This window comes from Syngnathus typhle, linkage group LG13 (genome assembly GCF_033458585.1).
Source record: "Syngnathus typhle isolate RoL2023-S1 ecotype Sweden linkage group LG13, RoL_Styp_1.0, whole genome shotgun sequence".
NCBI lineage: Eukaryota > Metazoa > Chordata > Actinopteri > Syngnathiformes > Syngnathidae > Syngnathus > Syngnathus typhle.
In genome coordinates, this window is record NC_083750.1 from 11,052,314 (window position 1) to 11,072,976 (window position 20,663).

The 20,663-nt window shown below is 49.8% G+C and overlaps 1 protein-coding gene across 2 annotated transcripts; it reads right to left on the reverse strand.

Annotated features, from left to right (window-relative positions):
• Positions 1 to 344: 344 nt before the first annotated feature.
• Positions 345 to 20,160, reverse strand: arhgap21b (Rho GTPase activating protein 21b). Of its 2 annotated transcripts, none has more exons than XM_061294930.1 (24): positions 19,944 to 20,160; positions 19,065 to 19,213; positions 15,451 to 15,612; positions 15,231 to 15,252; positions 13,400 to 13,492; positions 13,246 to 13,324; positions 13,114 to 13,168; positions 8,847 to 10,359; positions 7,851 to 7,997; positions 7,634 to 7,757; positions 7,469 to 7,514; positions 7,253 to 7,378; positions 6,876 to 7,175; positions 6,677 to 6,738; positions 6,466 to 6,608; positions 6,260 to 6,402; positions 5,977 to 6,135; positions 5,826 to 5,904; positions 5,684 to 5,757; positions 5,512 to 5,601; positions 5,271 to 5,438; positions 5,078 to 5,186; positions 3,304 to 3,335; positions 345 to 3,215 (listed from the first exon to the last, which is right to left on the reverse strand). In XM_061294930.1, the coding sequence occupies exons 2-24, from the start codon at positions 19,134 to 19,136 to the stop codon at positions 1,743 to 1,745; spliced, it is 5,271 nt and encodes a 1,756-aa protein (XP_061150914.1). In that variant the 5' UTR covers positions 19,137 to 19,213; positions 19,944 to 20,160; the 3' UTR covers positions 345 to 1,742. The 2 variants fall into 2 exon arrangements, with proteins under 2 accessions (XP_061150914.1, XP_061150915.1); XM_061294931.1 differs by having other exon boundaries at positions 7,634 to 7,736; positions 19,944 to 20,159.
• Positions 20,161 to 20,663: the final 503 nt, after the last annotated feature.

Genomic DNA, 20,663 nt, shown 5'->3' on the forward strand with positions numbered 1-20,663 from the left:
CCATGCATGATGGCCATTCACAGCGACTAGCAATGGCTGAGTGATTGTGAAAATAAAGAGATTGTGTCGGTAAAAAGGATGCGTATAGTCAAATGTTGCTGTATGTAACAAAAGTACTTGAGTAGAAGTAGTGCAGCAATATTTTTGTCAACGCATTTATAAAATAAGATGTATAATATATAGAGAACAAAATGACCATGTCTAGTAGGAATTGTTTTTTAGATAAGCCGACCATGTATATTAAGCCTTTTTTTTTTTTTATATACAGTTAAGACTTTCTTTAAGAAACAAATCAACCGCCCCTGAACACAAAGTTGCTCTATAGAACCAACACAGTCACATCATTGCCATTGACACAATTTATTTCCAGTGTTTCCGGAGTCTGTGCACTTGTCTCCAAGTCAGGAGCAAGGCAGCGTTTGTGCGGTCCGCATCAGGTTTTGCACTCCCTCGCACGCCGTACCTTGACTATCCACACGCATGGGCACAAGTCAGGAATGTGCGGTCAGGGGCCTACAAGTGGAGTTTTCCAATTGAATGGTACTCTTGATTTTATCATTAAAGTGGGCAAGACAAAACATTTCAAATTTGGCCACGAATGAAATCACACTCCAAAACAAGTGTGAATTCAAAGGAGGAGTTTGAACTTCAATATTCTGTTGTGCGTTTAAAATAATCCAGCCCTATAATAAATCAAGTTTTGAGTGTGAATGACATTTTGGTACAGGTCTAAACAAAACATGAATAAGCTCAAGTGGAAGCAGTTTTGGTTTTGAATCCAGATCCATCACTGTTTGGTTGATAGTTTTGTCAATGGGACCAATTTGAATGGCTCCTCACCGCACATCGGTTACCCAATCATCCCGCAAAGACTGTACTTAATCTCACGATGGAAAGGTCAAGTAAAGCAGCTAAAACGTGACATCTGTATGTACATTTAAGTGACTTATTTTACAGTCAATTTTCAGAATTCAAGTTGTTAAAAAGAACATTATAAAAACAAACCGTTGGAAACAAAAGTAGAAAATGCGTTAAGACCAGAGTGGAACGCCTCAGGAATGGAAGCTCGGCATTGTTCTGAAAGAAAAGCTGGAGAACGACAGACAGACAGTCAACAATTAAAAGAAAGAAAAGAGGGGGAAAAAAAAAAACAAGTCATACTAGTCACAGTTGTGTACTGTAAAACAAGACAATATGGCACCCTAAACATTTCATTGTCAGGCACTTCCTATTGTGATTTCATTTTTTTTCTTGATTATCCATGTACTGCTCCCAACTAGTTTGTTCACTGCTCTTCAGTGTATTATTTCACATGTGCATACTTCAAGTCTCGTGCGTACCTTTGGAAAAGCCCGGTCGGCAGTCGTTGCGCGGGTCGTACCCACAAGTCGTTTCAAGTACACGGTGAGCAGATACGTACTGTACATTTTAACATCAACACAAGCGGCTAAAGCTTTTAGTCGGCGTTACGGCGAGCACATCTGGACATTCTTCATTTGGTTACTGGTTCACATATTCTGTCACTTGTCTTGGCACAAAAAATAGCTCATCTGCAAAAACTACAAATCTATTCTTTCATCAAATCTAATCCTTAAATTCATCCGACTCCAGCGTTCATTTATGTGCCAGCTCCGTCCGTCCCCTCATCAGCCCGAATTAAAAAAATAGATGTAGGAACCGTATTTGTTCCATGCCTTCAACGTGAGTAAGGTCCACAGATGTCCTCTGTCACGCCCACAGACTCACAAGTACTGATAGAAGCGCGAGTGGACCACCTGGGAACTGGCCAGTTTATGTGGATGCGCCGTGGCCGACAAACTCAGGCTCTTAGCCTGCGGCACGTCGCCGTTTAAAGCCTCGGCGGCCCCGTGCGACAGTTCCGAGGATGCCGCGAGGCCGTCGCAGGGCCTGCCGCCGAACGGCGCCGCCTGCTGCTCGGCCAGATCCAGGCTGACCTCGGGATTGCTGGTGCGGTGGCGTTCGCGCGCGATCCAGTCGCCGATGGAGAAGTCTTGGGAGCTGCATTTGGGTCTCAGGCGGTCCACGGCGGACAGTTCGGAGCGCGAGCCCGAGCACTGGGGCCAGTCGCCCAGAACCGACAGCTCGGCAAAGTCCCGCTGGCCGCCCATGGTGTGCCTGCGACGGATGTTCTTCTTCTTACTGCGGCCCTCGACGTTGCGCTGGCTGCCCACGCCAAACATGTCGTCCACCGACATGCGGAGACGCACTTTCAGCCGGTCCGTGATCTTCAGTTTCCAGGCGGGCTCCGCTTTGTCCAGCTCGCCACGGGACGACGAGCTGAGGCTGCCGGTGGAGCGACCTTTGGCTGAAAACTGCGACAGTCTGTTTGAATCTTTGTCCAGCGACGATTCGCTGTCGGTCTTCTGCCGAGCGGCTTTCTTCCTGGATAGCGTGTCGCACTCGATGAGCCTGTGGGAGGCCAGCGGTCGTGGGGCCTCCCGCCGCTCCAGACGCTCGGCCGCTGCCACGGCGAAAACGGAATTGTCACTCTCGCTGTCTGTCTCCGCCGGCCTGCCCTCGCTGAAGAGCTCGCTGCGCTCGTCGTCGGCATCGTCGTCCCCGCCCCTGCTCTCCGCCACCGAACGCACCTCCGAACTCAGCGTGTTGAACTCGCCGCCAGTCGTGAAGGTCATGGACGACGTGGTGGAGTAGTCTGAGGTGATGGAGCACACGTCGGCTCCTGGCCCGCCGGCGCCCGCGTCCTGTCCCGGTGCCGCCGTCCTGCAGCGCCTGGCCCTCGGCACCGAGGCCCGGGAGCTGCTGCTGTTCATTGTTCCGAGGTCAGACACCGTGTCGTCGTAGTTGGAGGGCGGGTCCGACGGCACCGCGTGGCAGTTCAGGCTCGGGGAGTGAGACGGCGACGCGTACGGGGAGCCGGCGCCACGTGAGGTGGGCTTGAGCTCGGGAGGCACCTCGGATTTGTCAAGCTGTTCCTCGGAGCTGTTCTTCAGCTGCTCCTTTTGGCGAGCGCCCTCCTCTTTGCCCCCCTCAGTGCGACTCTCTGGAGAGCAGGGGGGCTGCTGCTGCTGCTGACTCTTCCCCGGGTTCTCCTTCCTGGGGAACACGGCATCCAAGTCGTCATCCGAGCTGCTGGGCTGCGCTTTGTCTTTGGGCTTCTTGCGCTTGCGGCTGGCGAAGAAGGAAGAGCGCAGCATCTCCTTGCTACACTGATCCTTCCCTGACCCCCAGAGGCTCTGCCGGAAAGACGACAAACCACACGGTCACGACGTGACTGAGCCAGGGCGGGAATTTGTGAGGAAAGAAACAAATAGAGAACGTCACCTTTGATTTGGAGGAGTCACTACATGCTGAATCTGCATCAATAAGGAGAGAATCATTAGTAGTCTGCCACCTTGAGAAAGCAAGTCAATTCCATAAAGCAAAGGCCGGGCAAAAAAAAAAAAGAAAAAAAAAAGAGCAGATTGATGGCTTGCTGATCTCATCATTGATAGACATGAGCTGTAAGAAGAGCAGCTGGATGGAAGCAAGATGACACACTTGACAAGGACAAGTAACCACACTAAGTAAGCGCTTGGTGGACACCAAGAAGAGGAGGCGGCAGAAAACAAAGCCTGAAATGACAGATGAAGGCAGAGAAACGAGAGAGAGAGAGTGAACGGGATTGGGGGGTTGATCCCCCCCACCCCGGCCGGCTGCTCAAACAAAGACTGACACAAGCGGCTCATGCTCGCGTAACGATGGAGGCAGCGACGGCACATCACGGACACAAACGTCAGTCACGAAGCATCACGTGTTGCCCGCCACTGACCAGCTGGAGACGCCCCCCCCCCTCCCCGCCACAGCCATCAGTGTGTGCTTCTAACGCGAGTCAAGTTCCTGTACAGAGCTGCGGCCCTGAAATTGTTCTTGAGGTGGGATCGATGGGCTATTTGCGGTTCCGACCGAGACAAGTGTTGCGCTGGCGAGACGGCGTACAAATCTAAAGATGAGCAAAACACAAAAGACGATAAAAGAAAAGCACGACGGACGCATAGGCAAAATGAAATCGAATTGAATTGAGCTCAGTTGAGTCCCGCCACGATGGCCCCGCCCCTCCCCAGACATCATGACAGATTAGGCCACATGACCGGAGAGAACCATACCATGCTACTTGTCCTCGCGATCAGCTTAAGAGACAACAAGAGACAGCAAAAGGGCTTTGAGAGAAGGTCCGGCAGCACTGGCGCGTACGCCCTGGATGCAGGCAGGGTATTGCGATCAATGTGAGACGTGCACACCACAAGGAAAATGACAAACATGGACTTCTCTTTCATCTCTTTTCCTCCCCCAATTTAAAAGAGCTGCGGGTTTCTGCAGACTAGGCAGCTACACTGGGCACAACACTCGTCCTTCTTCCTACAGTCCCAGCTGTCCACCACTGACAAAACTGAGTCCATCAGCGACATCATCGAGTGATAGACGCCGCCCACTTGGCCTGTGTCAAGATGGGGTCGTGTGTGAGTGCTGGACAAGGGATAAGGGAGAGAAACAACACACTGCACACACACAAGGGTTAATTAAGAAAAACTTCCATCCATTTGGCGTTAACTTTGATTTCCTTTCGGGGAGGGGGGGGGGGGGGGGAGGAGAACGTATGAGACGAGGAGGAAGGGAAGAAAAGAACTGAAAGAAAAGGAGTCGCCGACTCAACGCAAGTAAAGCACGGGAGGGGGGGGGGAGGAAAAGAAAATGGCTCGGGTGAGAGGAAAAGAAAAAGAAATGAACAAAAATACCAACTTGGACAATTGGAGCTAGAACAATGAAAAGCAAAGAAATGAACAAAAATACCAACTTGGACAATTGGAGCTAGAACAATGAAACCGAGACACGCTCGGTTGCTAAATCAATTACAATTTCCCAAAGGCTAAACCACAAATAATAAAACTCTCTCAGCCCAAAGCATGTAAAAAAAATAATAAAAAAAAACACGCATGAAGTTAATATTTCATACAATTTGACTAGCAATGGAATCAATCCAACTTTGCTGGCATGGACAAATAGTTGCTGCGTTGAAATGTGGGAGCGCGACGCTGAGAGAAACATCCCGGCGGCTTACCTGAGACTTCGCCCGGCGCCGCCGCCGTTGTGCGGCCGATGTTGGAGAGCAGGTGGTCGATGTTGGGCACGGGCTGAGATTGCACCGTGCTCTCCTGCTCGGCTGCCGTCTGCGGGAAGGCGGAAGGAAAGTCAAGTCGAGGCTTGGCCGAAAGCGCGCAGATGACGCCGGCGCCAAACGCGAGGCCACGTACGACGGGATCTTCATCGCAGTCTTCGGCGAAGAACCACTCGTATTGCTGGATGAGGTTCTCGATGATCTTGCACTGGTCGGGCATGTGGTTGACCATGTTTGTCATGTTGTCCTCGGAGGTCCGCACCAGCGTCGGGCCAAACACGATAGCCAGGTTGCGAGGTTCCATCTAAACGGGACACCGTGATGACAAATGAGACGTCTTTCTTTCAAAAGAATATGCGCAGCCCTTCATGTCGCACCTTGTTCTTCTCACAGTTGTCGGAAACCCTCTTGAGGTGAGCGCTAAGATATTTGAGGGTTTCATAGTGGTGCTCAGGCAGTTTGTGGATCTGAGGGAGAGAGAAGAGTCATTGCCAGCGCGCCTCACAACAATCCCGCTTGACAAAAAAGCTGCGCTTGCAGATTCCTTACCAGCTTCTTTAGCTCCTTAAGTCTCTCAACTGAGTCCTCGGTTCTGCTGGCTTCGATAAAGTCGGCGTAGTTTTCTGTCGAGCAGACCCAGAGAAGTCTTAAAGACGGACTAACTTTTGAGGAATGCCTTTGAGAGTCTCACCGTTTGTAAACAGGGGCTCGGGCAGTTTTCGGAAAAAGGATTTGAGTAAGCTACTGATGACATTGAGATCCCTCCATTTCTGCAAAGAAAGCAAACAATTCTCAGATGGTTGAAGCGCAAAGCGCAAGTGAAGATGCGCCCGGCCGCTCACGTCTTCTTGCACGTCGATGTCGGCGATGCCTTTGGTGTTGAGCTCCTCCTGCATGTTGGAGATGGCGGCGTTGTTCCCAGGAACTCGGTAGATGCCCGTGTACTCCAAGCCTCGCTCCTCCACCACGTTACAACACACCTCCACGATCAGAGGAACCAACTAGAAAGCCACAGCATTCAAATTCAGCACAGGAATTCAAAACACATGTACGATATGTATCCTGAGCCCAGAACCAAAATGAACCACTCAAATGGGAGACCTTTGTGAGCGAGTGTGTGCTCACCCGATTGCTCAGCGCGGGCGGACAGTCATCCAGGCGCACTCCAAACGTGACGCCGGCCGGCGTCTTCTTTTCAAAGGGCTTTCGCATGATCCCCGGAATGCCAATTTTCCACGCTCCTCTGTCCCTGGGTGGGCTGGCCTCATCTGAATCATAAGGCGGTTTTTAGTGGGCAAGCGAGGCGTAACGGTGGCCGGCTTTGACTTCACCTTTCAGTGCCCTGCGCTCTTCTGATTTGGGTGAATGAGGGCTGTGGCTCTTGCTGTCCGTCTTCCCTCCCAAAAAGGCTTGTTTGATGCTCAAGGACTGACGGGGGGTTTTGGGCGAAGGCTCAGACTTGCTGCTGGGTGCGCTGAAAAGGGAAGAAGGTCAAAGATGAGCCTGATCATTTGGTACAAACAATGAGTCGCGCCTGCAGACCTCATCATGTTGTATTCTTTGATCTTCCGACTGATCAAATCCTGACTTGTTACGGCGGCGTTCTGAAAAGGCAGACACTTCTCTTATTATGATAACAGAACAGTATTTTGCAGCACACTTGAAATCCTTAAAAAGCGCGCCTCGTGTAGGAACACGTCCAATTGTCTGTTTGGTTTCCCTTGGTGACACGCCCACTCACCTCTTCGTCGGGATTACTGTTTTCCTGAATGACTTTAATCCAAGTCAACATGTCTTCCCTCCCTTCCGCCTGGAACAAGTACTCGCTGTCGGAGGTGGTCAGGCGCAGCACGTTCTTGCGGCGCGTGTCGCTGTAGGAGATGTCAATCAGGCAGGCCTTAACGCTGATTCGCAGCGGCTCCTCGTCGGGCGGCGTGGCGACGTGCGAGAGGGCGTCTTTCCTGTCCCTGAACAGTGTCAGCGTGTGACCTTGTAGAACTGCATACATCTGCTTCCACGACTTCATTCCTCCGCTAGCACGCTACAGAAAGGAGACACGGCACACGTGGGAAGCAACATCAAAACAACTACGGCATAAGCATCGCTATCCGGGCGTACCTTATTTTTATCAGTAGAAAGTTGGCGAAAGTTGAGCAAGCCTTCCTTGGAAGAATCCAAAAAGATATCTGCGGAGGAATCTCTTCGTGATCCAGAGTCCCCGGGAGATTTATGAGCATCCAAAGCCTGTCACACAAATATTGTTTGTAAAGGACGAATGGACAGTGCTCATTAGCACACATCATTACGGTTCTCTAAGCCACGATGGCAATTCACCTTTTTCAAGCCCCGGAGACTCGGCATATGCCCACTAGAAGATCGTCTGGGGGGGGGGGGGGGGAACAAAAACACAAAAAACCCATTAACATGAATTCATAATAAAGTCATCCAGCGAATTGAAAAAGAGACAAGAGCAATGACGGGCTATGAGTTTGAACATACCCTCTGCCCTCTTCTTGGTAATTGTCCAGACCTTCATCGTAGGATTTCGAGCGCTCCGTTTGGCTGGCAGATTCCGACTCCAGCAAAGCACTTCTCAGGGACTCTGGTGCGGAGCATACAGTGACTTGCAAATCACAGTTGCGTATGAGCGTGAATGTGCAAACAAATAAATAATAAGTGGCTATATGACCCACAAACCAACCACAAAGCCTTTTACCTTGGTCATGTGACAGCTGTCGGCGAATGGGAAGACACGGAGAGTCGGGACTTGAAGGACCGGTAGCCACGGACGGTGGCACGGATATGACAGCGGAAGGTGGAATAGGGGCAGCATCCCTGTCGACACTGGGGCTGACGGGCTCGTCTATCACAATGACAAAAACACAAGCCCTTTTAAAAAAAAAAATAATTAAAAAAAATAATCGCAGTGCCAGTGTTCGATTTTGATGCATTCAGCAAACTGGGTGAAAATAAAATGGAAATCTTAGCCATCAACACAAATGATGCACAAATTAGCCAATTATGGATGTGAGTGGGGGCCATTGAAAGGGACCGTCGACGGTGGCCGTGCAGCCTAGTCTGCTCAATCAAGATATTGCTTTCCTCGGGCCATGGCACCAGTCCCGGAACGGTAGTCCTGGTGTACTGGCACTGTCGCACATTATTTTGCGGGCACCAGGCCCGTCAGGTCAACTCCACCAAACAACAAAACACCCAGCAAACACTGCCGGCCAATCCCAAATGCAAATCTACAGCACAAATGCGTGGGGAAAAAACAAATGGCTACCCAACGACGGGTCCGGGTAGAGAAATCTATGAAAATAAATCCACTTGACAAGGTCTTTGAACATCATTGTTATGAACGTGCATTGACTGTACACTATGAAAGGAGTCTGGGCTGATGAGCCATTCCATGATATTGAATTTTCCAGTGTGGCCCTGCCACTAACACACTTTAAATGCCACTGATCCCGATTAATGTCAGCGTTCGAGGATGAGGCCTTTGTTTCGGAACATCTTGGCGGGATCAAATGTACACAAACCACAAGGCACTGAAATGAAATAGGCAATTACATAACCGTGCGGTTTGGTAGTCCACAATCTATATAAACATTCATCTATTTTCAATCGCTTCCTTTGTCGGCCCGCCTCGTGTTACTACGGCTGTTGCCGTGACAACCGCGAGCTTCAAACTCATTTGGTTTCCTCTTACCGATGAATGGAATTAGATCCAACGACTCGTCGAGGTTACTGGAGCAGGAGGTGTGACGTTCCTCGAGGCGGCGTATATGCATCTCTCGCCGCGCGTCGTTGGGGAGCCAGCACGCCGCCACGTCTGCTGTGGAATCCGCGCCGTCGTCATCGTTCACGGCCAAAATGTAGGAGTGCTGGCGCAGAGGGCTGGGGTGCTTTCCGGCGGGCGGCTTTGGCCTCAGGACCACGCCGGACTCAGAGAGGCTACGTCCGGCCGGCTGGCTGCGAGACTCTTGGTGGCTTGGATTGAGGATGGCAGACCTAGGGGGTATCTGCTTTTGAGCGGAACACGAAGAGGACCTTTTCCCAAGCGAGGCCCCGTCCCTCTCGGCCTCAACCGGTTTCACGCTTTCGGCTCTCGACCTGTTGGCGCCTTGGTGGTTGGGGCGGCAAGCGTGGTTCGCCTTGACTAAGGATTTCTGCTCAGCGTTTGCTCTCGTGCCAAAATGCGTGGACCTTTCCGAAAACACGGGCGGGGAGTGCGTCTGGAGAGAATCCGCTCTTTTATTGTACATGGGATTGTGCGGCCCCCTCTGGCCGTTGTTGTATCCAACAGAAGGCCTGGACAGCACAGCCTGTCTGGGCATAGACTGTCTACTGGGCCTCGTACCGGGTTCTGCCCCCCTCCGATATCCTATCCCCTCATCTGTTGGGTCAACATAGTCCGTGGAGCGTGAGCGTACATTATGCAGTATGCCATCTTGAGACATGCTCCTCGGCGGCCAGTTCCGAGCGCGGCTCATCCTCTCGGAACTGATCACGCGGTCCTGGGAGGCGCTGCGTGGGGCCACTTGGAAGTGGGGGGGAGGTCCGTGGTACGAGCGTTCGTGGGAAATGCTCCTCCTGCGTATTTCCTTCGGGCCCCAGCCCATCTGGGGAACGTGATGGGAGGTTTCAAAAGTGTTCTGATTGGAAGCTCGCAGGCTATCGAGCCTCTCCTGGATGGTCCGACTGGCGTGAGAATGAATTCCTTTGTTGTCAATGTATTCCCTGTACGTTTGGTAAGTTCGCCAATCTATATTGGGTTGGCCTCGATATGAGGCTTGTCCTGGCCCGCCGGGATAGACGTCCGCCTTTCGAGGGTGCGGGTACTGGGCTAATGACGCAGGCCTCGCCCTCAAAAGTGCCGGGTCCATGTAATCGACTCGACGCGCTGGACCCATACGGTGCTCGGGCGGAACCACCATTGTCCTCACGCTGTCGTTGCGCATGCAAACCGCCATCTGACTTTTCGGATAAGATTTCGGAGGAAGGGACGGCGGGGGCACGGTGATCTCCTTGCGGTAGCCGTGGTCGGAAGGCGGCGGCGCCACCGAGCCCCTGATGCCGGGACCCGCCGAGTCCATCGCCTGGGCCATGCCCGGAGGCTTACAGTCTACTCTGGGGTAGCATACGGAGGGCGGCTCAGGAATGTGACGGGCATTTCCACTGTAGCTGCCGTGGCAGCGGAGGTAGGCATCCTGGGAGTAGGCCTGGAGACAGAGCAGTAAACCCGTGTTAAAATAGACCGGAAGGTGTGTGTGATAATCAACAGTGAGCTACTGGATGCAAGTCAAGTGTAGCATAACTGCTTCTGGAAGCGTAAGCGTGTGTGTGTGTGGGACATGTTGCAGAGCGAGTGAGTGGAGGCATTGGCAGTTGAGGAGCTCCTTATTGTGAGTCACACGCTAAAACGTTTAATGAAAAAATACCAGACACGAACGGCCGAAGCATTTTTTTTGCGGCTCACATTTTTCTTCCTAATTTGCATGTCGTTTTAAGACAAGCACATATATGGACCAATATAACTCACGTGCACATTTACACACGTCAGACTAACAGATGCCTTGGACAGACAGGAGGTTCCCTCCCTGATTTGTGAGAGCTATATTTAGCTCCAAGGCCTTTATGAACCGGGACAGCAATCATTTATGTGGCATTTATTATCGATTTTCTTTTTCGACGGTGGTTCAGCACCAACCGCGCTGTTCTTAATATTCTCTCTGAGCAACGAGCAAATGGATGTATTGGTATGGGTACTTTGAACCAGCTCACATTTATTTATAAAAAAAAAACAAAAAAAACTTACATAACAACAATCAATGTGTTTGGCTATGTTCCCCGCCCTTAGCGAGACAGCATAAACATGCAAAAGAGTTCAGAGGTCACTGGTTTATATCACTATAATGATATGTGACAAGTTGGAATGAAGCCTGGGCGAGGTTTGGCGCTCTGAATCTAACAGGTAACGCAGTGAATCGGCCATTCGGACAGAACATCTCAACCCCCGGCATGGAAGTGCCTCGTAAAAAAAAAAAAAAACAGCAGCAGCGGCGGCGGCGCAAAGCTGCCCGCCGCCTCCAAGCACGACTCGGACATGCGTGTTGTAACGTGCAAAACGTTTGCGGCGCCACACATTAATGTCAAATAGCTAACTAGTCAGCAGTTTGCTTACCAGATGAGTTGTGTCCAGATAAGGAGGCGGCCGTTTGAGCGTGTGAAAACGAGAGCGTTCGACAAATGAAGACAGAAGGAGAGAAGGGAAAGCAGCAGAGACAAACATGCAGTCAGGAAATGATCCGATTAAAAGGGAAGAACATCAAACAGAGACAAAAAAAAAAAAAGCCAGAATTTCACATGCTGGAAATAGTCTCGCGCAACAGCGCTACGACCAGCGGGAGCGGCGGCGCGTTGCCACGTTACGACCTGCCTGTGACAGTGGCTTCTTTCTGGGCGAGGCGGCGGCGGCGGAGCACAAGCTCGCCTCTCATGTTGCTGTCAAGCCTCCACCGGGCACGCTCGCTCGCATCCACATTATTACGCTAACTGAATGAGGTGCCTCCGGTCGCTCTACGTCTGCCTTGCCTTGCCTTGCCCGCCCTTCTTCTGCTGCTGCTCACATGACAGAAGCAGGAGCAGCTGCTGATTATACATTCCGCTCTGATGGGAGAACTCCCCCCCCTCCCCTCCCAAGCTTCCACCCTCCTCCGCCCCCAAGCATCAACCTGTTCAAAACACAAGGCAGTCAGCTGATTTTATCCACTCGGTTCCGCCTATCATCCATTCTTTCTTTCCTCTTGGCATTTCCTCCTCTTGCCTGGCATACAAGTACCGCTCTCTCTCTCTTACTCCCAGAGTGTCGCCGCTCCCAATATCTTTGCTAAGCAACTGCTGCCTGTCTCCAAGCAGTCCGCGTGTGCTGCCTCCTACAGTCCGACGTCATGTCGCCCAGTATGCGTGCATCTCCTCCTCCTTTATTGGACAGACTTTGCCGGTTTTTCTGCCTTCACCGAGTTCCTTTTCATGTGGCTTCAGGCCGCCTGATGTGTGATAGAAGAGAGGCACGCTTGCTGTGGGGTGTATGGGAAATAGGTCACTTGGAGCTCGCCACCTCAAATTGCTCCAAACAAGTTAAACAAACGCAAGCTAGCATCCGTTAGCGCAGAATAATGCTTGCCAATTGGTTGACAGCTCTGACGCTGGCTTGAAACGGAGGCCTTGGGCTTCAAAACCCCCATTTGAAACACTAACCCTTGTTGTAATTTATTGAATTATCGATAAAGATACGGAGGAGTACACAGGGGAGATTTTCAGGTTAATAGCCATTAGGTTTCATCATATTAGCAGGTTGTCAGATCGACATTCCTTAGCATCCGCACGTACTGGAGCACTTAAGAGCCGAGTGCGGCTTCACTTTGCTCTTAATGTGCAGAGTGCAAACGGTGGCGGTGGTCTGCGTGATGCAACTGAGATTTTCATCCCACCAAAAAGCGAACATTTACAGATATGACTCATTTAGGGAAGGGCATCCGCCATAAAAACTGTAATGAACAAATCATGCAAGCGAGAAAATCCAAAAGTCGCGAAGGTGCATCGGCAGGCAGCAATGAAGGCAACAACGGCGCATGTGTATTTGCACACACCCTACCTCCCTCCCTCCCTCCCTCCCCTCCAGCCACGAGTCACTGTGGAATGTTGCTTTCCGCGCGGGGCGACCTGATCGTCGTTTGGCTTGAACGCATTTAGTGCCTTTCAACATGACATCTCAGTGACATAAAACTGAAAAGCTCTTCTGGCCTGATTAGGAGGCCTAGATAAAGAGCTCTGATGGGATGTCTGCCTTTTAGTAGTCCTGTCCCAGAGCAAAACTGGAACAGCTCTCTGGGATAGGAGGGTCGGTCCGTTCTATTCTGAAAACAGAACAAGTTGTACTTGTGGGAAAGCAAAAAGGTATGGGAGATGCGTACCAGCTGCAATATGTCCTCGTCCTTCGGCATCACACAAAGTTCCAGGAAGTCGCCGCTGCGAGGACGGGAAAGAAAAGCTCATTCACATCAGCCTTCCAAAAGCCGACGTGAAGCACCGTGAAGTTGTCTCACCTGTCTTGGATCAAAGATATAACCTCACAGTAAGCTTTCCCGATGATACTTGCTCCATTCACCTTCACAATGCGATCACCTAAAAAGACACATCACATTCTGCATGGCTTGCCCAGAAGATTATATTTTGGTCAGGAACAAAAGATGAGCGTACCTGTACAGAGACCAGCTCCGTGTGCGGGACCGCCCTCCTTGACTTGCTTCACGAAAATAGTGTCCATCGGCTCCAGCCTGTTGCGCTGTCTCCCTACCAATGAAAACGTCAAAGAGGACATGTGACATTCGTGGGGGGCTTTCCCCATCGCCGCCGAGGCTTTCACTGAAACAGGAACTAGAATGGTCAGCAGTAGACATTTACTGTAAACGAGAACGCTAAAGGTGAGGCTTGATCTTGACTACGCTCGCATTGGGGCAGCAATAAAGCACCCTGACCAGTGCTTGGCCCACATAGAAGACAAATCATACAAGGGTATCTCAATCGGGGGGCAAATTGTGTGTGGGGTTTCGCAACCAGTTTGCTCGGCCAGTCGCCGTTTCCTAGCAGCTGCGCTGAAGAGGTGGGAGGGGGTTCAGAAGAAAGATGAGTGTGAAAGAAAGGGAATAGGAGTAGGTGGAGTGACAGTGGGCTCAGCTGCACTACTCCCACTCTTTCCTTTCACTCGTCGGTGTCCACAGTCAAAGCCTTGGACGTAGTTAACATTCTGCTAGTGAGTCAGTACACCAGAGTGGAGTGGAATGAATGGGAGCTAGCCTGAGAAGGGAAAAGCCAGGTGCCAAGTGCTAGCCATGCAGGAAACCATTTCTGTACATATGTCCTTTTTCCTCTCCTCCACAGAATCTTAGTCATGCTCCAGCACCCGCATTATGTAATGAAGAGTACTATAGTGCAATCAGGCACGCTCCCTCTAGTGGCCGGTTGTCAGTGAAAAGGCAGTGGTCCATATTGCAACATGAACATTCCTCATGAGGACAGCAGGTTCAAGAGGGCTTCCGTATGATGTCAGCGACATTAAGCTTCATCTCGCTTGCCTCCAGTGGCCAATAAAAACAAAATGTCGAAATGAACATTTCGTCTCTCGAATAAAATTGAGTATGTCCGATGTTGGGTACCGGATGTGCTCGCGGGACTTGAGCAGGCAACATTCGATGGCGAGTGCGGCCAAACTTGGACCTAGTTGGCGCTGTAACAGAGGCGCTTTGTCTTGAGAAGCTGCAGACTCCAATACAATAAGATAATTGATGAGGGCGTTCAATTGTGCCGGCCGGGTTCATGCAAGTGGAGCACTCTGGTTCGCTCTTGTGCAATGTTTGTTTGTGTTCACGGATTGCATATGATTGGAATGGTTGTGAATTAGCGCAATTCATTTCTATTTCAGTTGTTTTGAAGACATAACGGTCAAGTCGCTGTCATTGTGTAAATGGGAGGGCGTTTCGGGGTCAAATTCTTAGATTACGAATGCCGTCAAACCGTCGCGGCTCTTCTCTCGCCGTTCATCTGCCTCATGGCAACGCCGAGGGAAGTGTCGTCAGCGGATTAATATGGTGTTGCGTCGCGCGAGACGCCAACAAAGATGACTTGGGATCAAATTTCACTTCCTCAACATGTGCATGATGAATTCCAGCAGGCCTTGCATTCCTTGCCAAGTAATACAAACATAACTGGAATCACTGGGCAAATTCCAGCGACAACACGCTTTTATGAGCGTGGAGACAATGCGAGCAAGCACGCTGAATAGCTTTGCCAAACAAAACCTGGAGAGATACAAGATACTACATATGATAGAAAAAGACATTGTGACAGCACAATGAGTTTTTCTACCATAGCTTAGGAGCGATTTCATCGATTGTTTTGACATTGTTCTTTGCGTACAAGGAAGCTGAAAGAGCCTCGGAGTCGTTGGATTAAGAGTCGTCGCACGTCAGAGGCACTACGCTGTAGGAAGCACTTGGATTTCATTTATTCTTTGATTTTTTTTTCTTCTTACCTCTGCACCCGACATCTTCCCCCTGTAACAAAAATAATACAAAATATTAGTCAATCAGGCATTGGGAAGATAAATTCAAGTACAGTGGATCCCGTTTATTTATGGAGAATAGCCTGCTAACAGCATAAACGCCGCATATAATTGGAATGTAGGGGGGGGGGGGGGGGGTGCTATGCGGCGGTCCACAGTAATCCAATTAAAATGACCGTCAGACATTTACCAGGAAGTAGTGCATGGACGACTCCGGTGGGTAGACGATGAAGTGCCGCAGCGTGAAGCCAAATCCGTGAGAAGTGCGACGTAGAAGCACCGTTTTGGGTCGCGGCCATGAGAACGACTCCTCTTCTCTCGGCTCCAAGCCTCTCCACTCGGCAGAGTCATTCTATAGAAGTTCAAGAAGTGGCAATTATGGAAAACATTTGAATCAGAGGTGCAACCATGATTCAACATTTGCTTTTTTATTGGGAAAACAATGAGCGGACGAAGAGGAAGAATGTCAACTTTGAGGGCTTTGAACAGCCCGCATTTGTGTGTTTACTGACTATTTATAAGCTCACACCTTGGTGGTGTCAAGTGTGCAGTAACACAGTCTCCTTACGTACTCCGGCCCGCCCCATATCGTCTTCCATGGTTCAACTAGCTTCGGGAAACGCCTCTCTTCTGCTCTGTATTCCCACAATTAAAAAAGTGTACGTCATAGCAGCTCTAGCCTCCCTCTATGAGCTTGCGTTGATCTCCTCTGCCTGGACAGATATGCCAGCTCATCACGGAAGTGAATCATCTAAGAAAAAAATTAACGCAAACTATTTCCGATGCTGTTACTGATTGAGCACACAATAAACACACTCAAGTCTCCACGCGGTCCGTTTGGAGTAGGCCGCTGTCATTGACACAGCTGTCGGAGGGGAGAATCCAATGTGTGCGGCGGGCCGAGTTTAAAAAAAAAAAAGAAAAAACACCGGCAAACATTTACTCACGGGCCGGCACCTTTAAAAGAGCCGAGCGGCGACTGTGAGCGTCGCCAGATGCCGAGCGACAAGTGGCTTGTTCCCAATACATTGCAGGCACTGAGGCGAGCGTTAACAAATTGAGCGTTTGTTTTATTTCTGTCTGGCCGGGCTGGGAAACGTCACACAGGTGCAGCTGACACCCGAGCCGAGTGTTTCTGCTCAAACTTGCAGAACCGGTCGCGCTGTTGCACACGGTTTTGCTTTGAAGATGACAGCGCCGCCGGTTCGTAGCGAGATGGTTTCCAATCTTCTTCCAATGCACAGCCGGAGGGCCACTTCTGCTGTGATGACAACAAATGGATCAAATTGGATGCTTGAGATGCCGGCCCGGCAAACAGGGTTGTGGGAGGCGCATGTGGTCATTCCCCATCCTTCTGATCTTAATTTGGAGGCGGTGAGAGGGTGGAGGCCTCCTGACATGCCAAGCCAGCGACCCAGCGCTGTTATCATTGCCACATGCATGTAGTTAATATTGTTGTGACATTCCAGCTCAATGAATCCCAGACATTCCTCTACTTTCTGGACCCAAAGTGCAATTTCATCAAATGGGGGCAGGGCAGGGTCACATCAGAAGGAGACACACAGCACAACCTGAGGGTCTCTCACACTCTTATGAGTCACAAGCATGCATGCCAGTGTGATACGTACACAGCCTTGAGCTGAAAGATTCTTCAAATGATATATTTGAGAAATTGGCCTTTTTAATGGACCTTTAACACAGATGCCACAAACAGCCAAGTTCATTCTTTGCAATACAACCAAGATGTTTACACTAGCAGAGACAACGGCCTGGGCACGCAGACAGTTCAATCTAAACAATTTACTTTTTCCAGTAAACTGCATCACCTACTCGCCTTTTAAAAGAGTCCACGTTTTAGCAAGAGTTATCCCTCCAAACAATTATCCCTCCCTCTGGAGACAAACTATGCACACTAAAAAGGGAACTCGAATTTCAACTTCTTAATAACAAATATTACAACACCCCAGCCCTTGGCCTGTGTGTTTAAAAAGTGACACTGTACCAGCACGCACGGCATGACTGCTGCGAAAAAGACCTAAAAAGGTGTGAGGGGGGCCCCATCTTGCTGCTGCTAGATTCTACACCACGCTCCATCCAAAGTGAACACTTTGCTGTGAAGTCTTGGCTAATGACCTGGGGGCTAGAGAGGGGGGGGGGGGGGGGGCATTGGAATGCGCTGGCTGTCCCAGTTTTGCAGTTCAGGACAAGGTTTAGGACTCGGTATCTTTGATCTGACTCACAGCTGGGACCCGAACTGACCCTTTTGGTTTACCTTGATTTGGATCTTGTGCGACGGGTGATTTGCATTGGACCCGTTCATGTATCGGGCAAGAAGGGGCATAGCTCAAAAGCAGACTGCCCTCCTGAGACACGGCAGGCGCTACCAGGAAGTAACAGACTTCTTCTATCCAATTGTGGCTCCATTTTCCCTTTCGATTGCCATCACTGAGCCATGGTGTACTTTCTGTGAAAGGCAGCCGCTCCAAATGAGATAAACGCTGACCTTTAATGAGGCAAAGACCCGTAGGAGGGGGGGGGGACTCGGTGGCTCGGATTTTCCATAGTCGCCCCCCGCAGCGCTGAATATGGATCGTGCTTCATTATTCAAAACAATAATCTATTTCACTCTGCTCTCATGTTCCCCCCACACCAAAAAAAAAAACACACCACCAACCTCGTAAAACACAAAATTGATCATCTAACGTGACCGTAAGCGTACTGGAGCCTCGAGTAATCAGGAAAATGTTACCACAGACATTTCACAGATAAAAGCAGATTGATTGGTTGACTCAATACGTGAGCAGAGAAATCCAAGTTGTGCTTGGGAGAGAAAAAAATATAACCAACACCAACAAAAAGGAAAGCACGAGCTGAATGGGACAACTCCAACTAAACAAAGCCAAGAGATAAAGCCAACGATAAAACAAATGCTTCTTCTTTTGTTGCAATAAAGAAAGTCAAGAGAACAATACAAAATGTGCAGAGCAATTTTAAATTCGGTTTATGGTGTGTATTCAACAATATGCTGTCACGTACATGTCGATGGGATATCGAGTGGCAATGTTAAATAAGCACCACAAGTAAGGAGCGGAGACTCCAGGGGGATTTCCTCTGCCACATTAACATATCAATTGGTTGGTGGTGCGGCCTCATTAAAAGTGACATTTCCAAAAACCAAACTCTGCTCTCACACCTCGCGCCTCCAATCAAGTTCAAGCTTGTTGCGACTTCCTCAATTTGACTCATCTAAGCGTCGAAGAGGATTGGTAGCTGGCTCGTGATGATCAACGCAAAAAAACAGATCATGTATTAATTTCTCTTGGCTTTGTCGTGACTCTAAACGTCTGCACGATGGCCAGTGTTTTGTGAAAGGATCGGCGCCGGCTGCCTCCCAAAAACATGGATTGTGGCAATAATCGAAGGAAAACTAATGACATCATCTAATCGCTTTAATATGCATCATTTTCTGTCTTTACCGAGATATTCCGACTTGATTCACGCCATTGCTTAAGCCTTTTGTGTATGCACACATGCACCCGGGTTCCTAAACACACGCAACAGAACGTAAACGCCAAACAGAAATAGTGGAAAAACTTGTGAACGGAATCCGACAGGAGTTGTTACACGCGCAAACAGCTGGGCCAAAGTGTCAAGCTCTCGTCGTCACTCCACCCCCACAGCGGACTCAACAGAGAGATGACTCTAGAAACCCTGAATCAGCTGCCCCCCCACCCCCCTTCCGCACAAAAAACAAAAACATTCATGCTCGCCATCTAAAAACATGAACGGTAGATTGCTACTCACCTCACAGAACGATAATCTCGCTTGTTGTCGTTCCAGATTATCATCACAAGAATGAGCCCAACGTGATGCCATGATCTAAAATCCTCAGATGGGACCTTCTGGTGGAAAGCGAGAATCTGTTTTCCACGCCTTTATCCTGGCTGCATTACCTAATCCATTTGGAAGAGAAGAGCACAAAAAAAACTTATTTTACGTTGTGAAAAAGTGCAAAAGTAACTCATCACGAGTGTTGACACTATGGTAGACCTTCTTTGTCAAATAAGCGACGAGATGCTGGGGAAAGTGATCCAAATTAAACTGACCTTCGTGGTCCCGGTACTACGCCCGGCTGGGTTATAGTTGGGCATTTCGAGAGGGTTTCCAAATGTAACCGACAAAGCACATGGACCAACGATCAGGGTTTGTTGTCATGGGTCCGACGGAGCGCAGCAACGTGGACCGCCGACACCGCATCAATAACCAGCAACAAGTGAGCCAAGGGAAGAGAAATGGGTCGAACAAATAGGTTGTCAAACCTGGAAAACCGATCTTATTCGTGAGCACCTATACCTTCGTGAATCTGATATTACACGCCGCGTCGCCATTATAGTCGCATCTGGTTTTGCGATTAAAAAAATAAAAAGAAAAAAAAGATGGCTAGTTTATTGTTCGATTTCGACGCACGAACTGAGCGTTTCGGACTGTTCTCACGCTACTCTACTCTGATCAATTCGTTCACTTAATTGAACAATAAACCCCTCAAAGTAGCCGAATGTCTTTTCTGTAGTTTGCGCGATGAGTGTTCAATTTGTAAAAGGTGACTTTATGAAAGGTAACTGCGGCGAGCGGCTGCTAGCTGGTTAGCAGCCGTGCTAACGGCTGGAGTTGAAACAAAGTTACCTGAGTAGTTGCTGGGCGTCGTTCCAGGCGAGCAACAGCGATAAAGGCGAGTAAGCCCGATAAAAACATAGCACACGGCCTCCGATATGGGTAGACGTGGACATAATGACGATTATTTGGAGTCGAAACGGCGTCCCACACAGGGGAGGCGCATGGTGTAGTTCAGCGGTTGGATTTTTTTTTTCCTCTTCCTTCGAGCGTTCCCAACTCCCTGGGAGTCCACCTTCGGTCAACAGGACACGATCAACCAATCACAGGCAACCTTGCATTTGATCCGACCAATCACGCGTGACTTTACACAACGTAGCCGCAGCGCTGCCACAAGCTTGTGTACAGTACCGTCCAGACAAGTTGAATTTACCTAACCAGAAGTAGAATGGCTTATCTAACTTAAAAAAAAGACTTTTCTCCATTTACACGAATTATTCTTCTCCTTGAAATGTTAAACATAAAGAATTGAGGTCACGTGTTGCGGTTCAATGGGAGGTCGATCCCGACTGGCATGTGGATGGCAGTGCACAAGGAATGTGGGTGGATTCATAGTTTGCAGAATAGTCTGTGATGGCGATTTAAGTGCTCCGCACGAACACACTATTCTCTACTCCAGCACGAAGCTGGCCCAATCTGAGAGGCTTGCTGTGCTCCGATCCTGGGGGCCCCCCGACAAATGTCCTCTTTATTCCCGTGGAAGAGAAGGGGCCACCTGTTTCTTTTGGCCAT

Coding starts and splice junctions, on each gene's coding strand:
- arhgap21b (XM_061294930.1), bottom strand. CDS start 19,136: ATGGCATCACGTTGGGCTCATTCTTGTGATGATAATCTGGAACGACAA. Junction 7,379..7,468: donor GTCTCCGGGGCTTGAAAAAG/GTGAATTGCCAT, acceptor TTTGTGTGACAG/GCTTTGGATGCTCATAAATC. Junction 5,187..5,270: donor ACTGCGATGAAGATCCCGTC/GTACGTGGCCTC, acceptor GCCTTCCCGCAG/ACGGCAGCCGAGCAGGAGAG.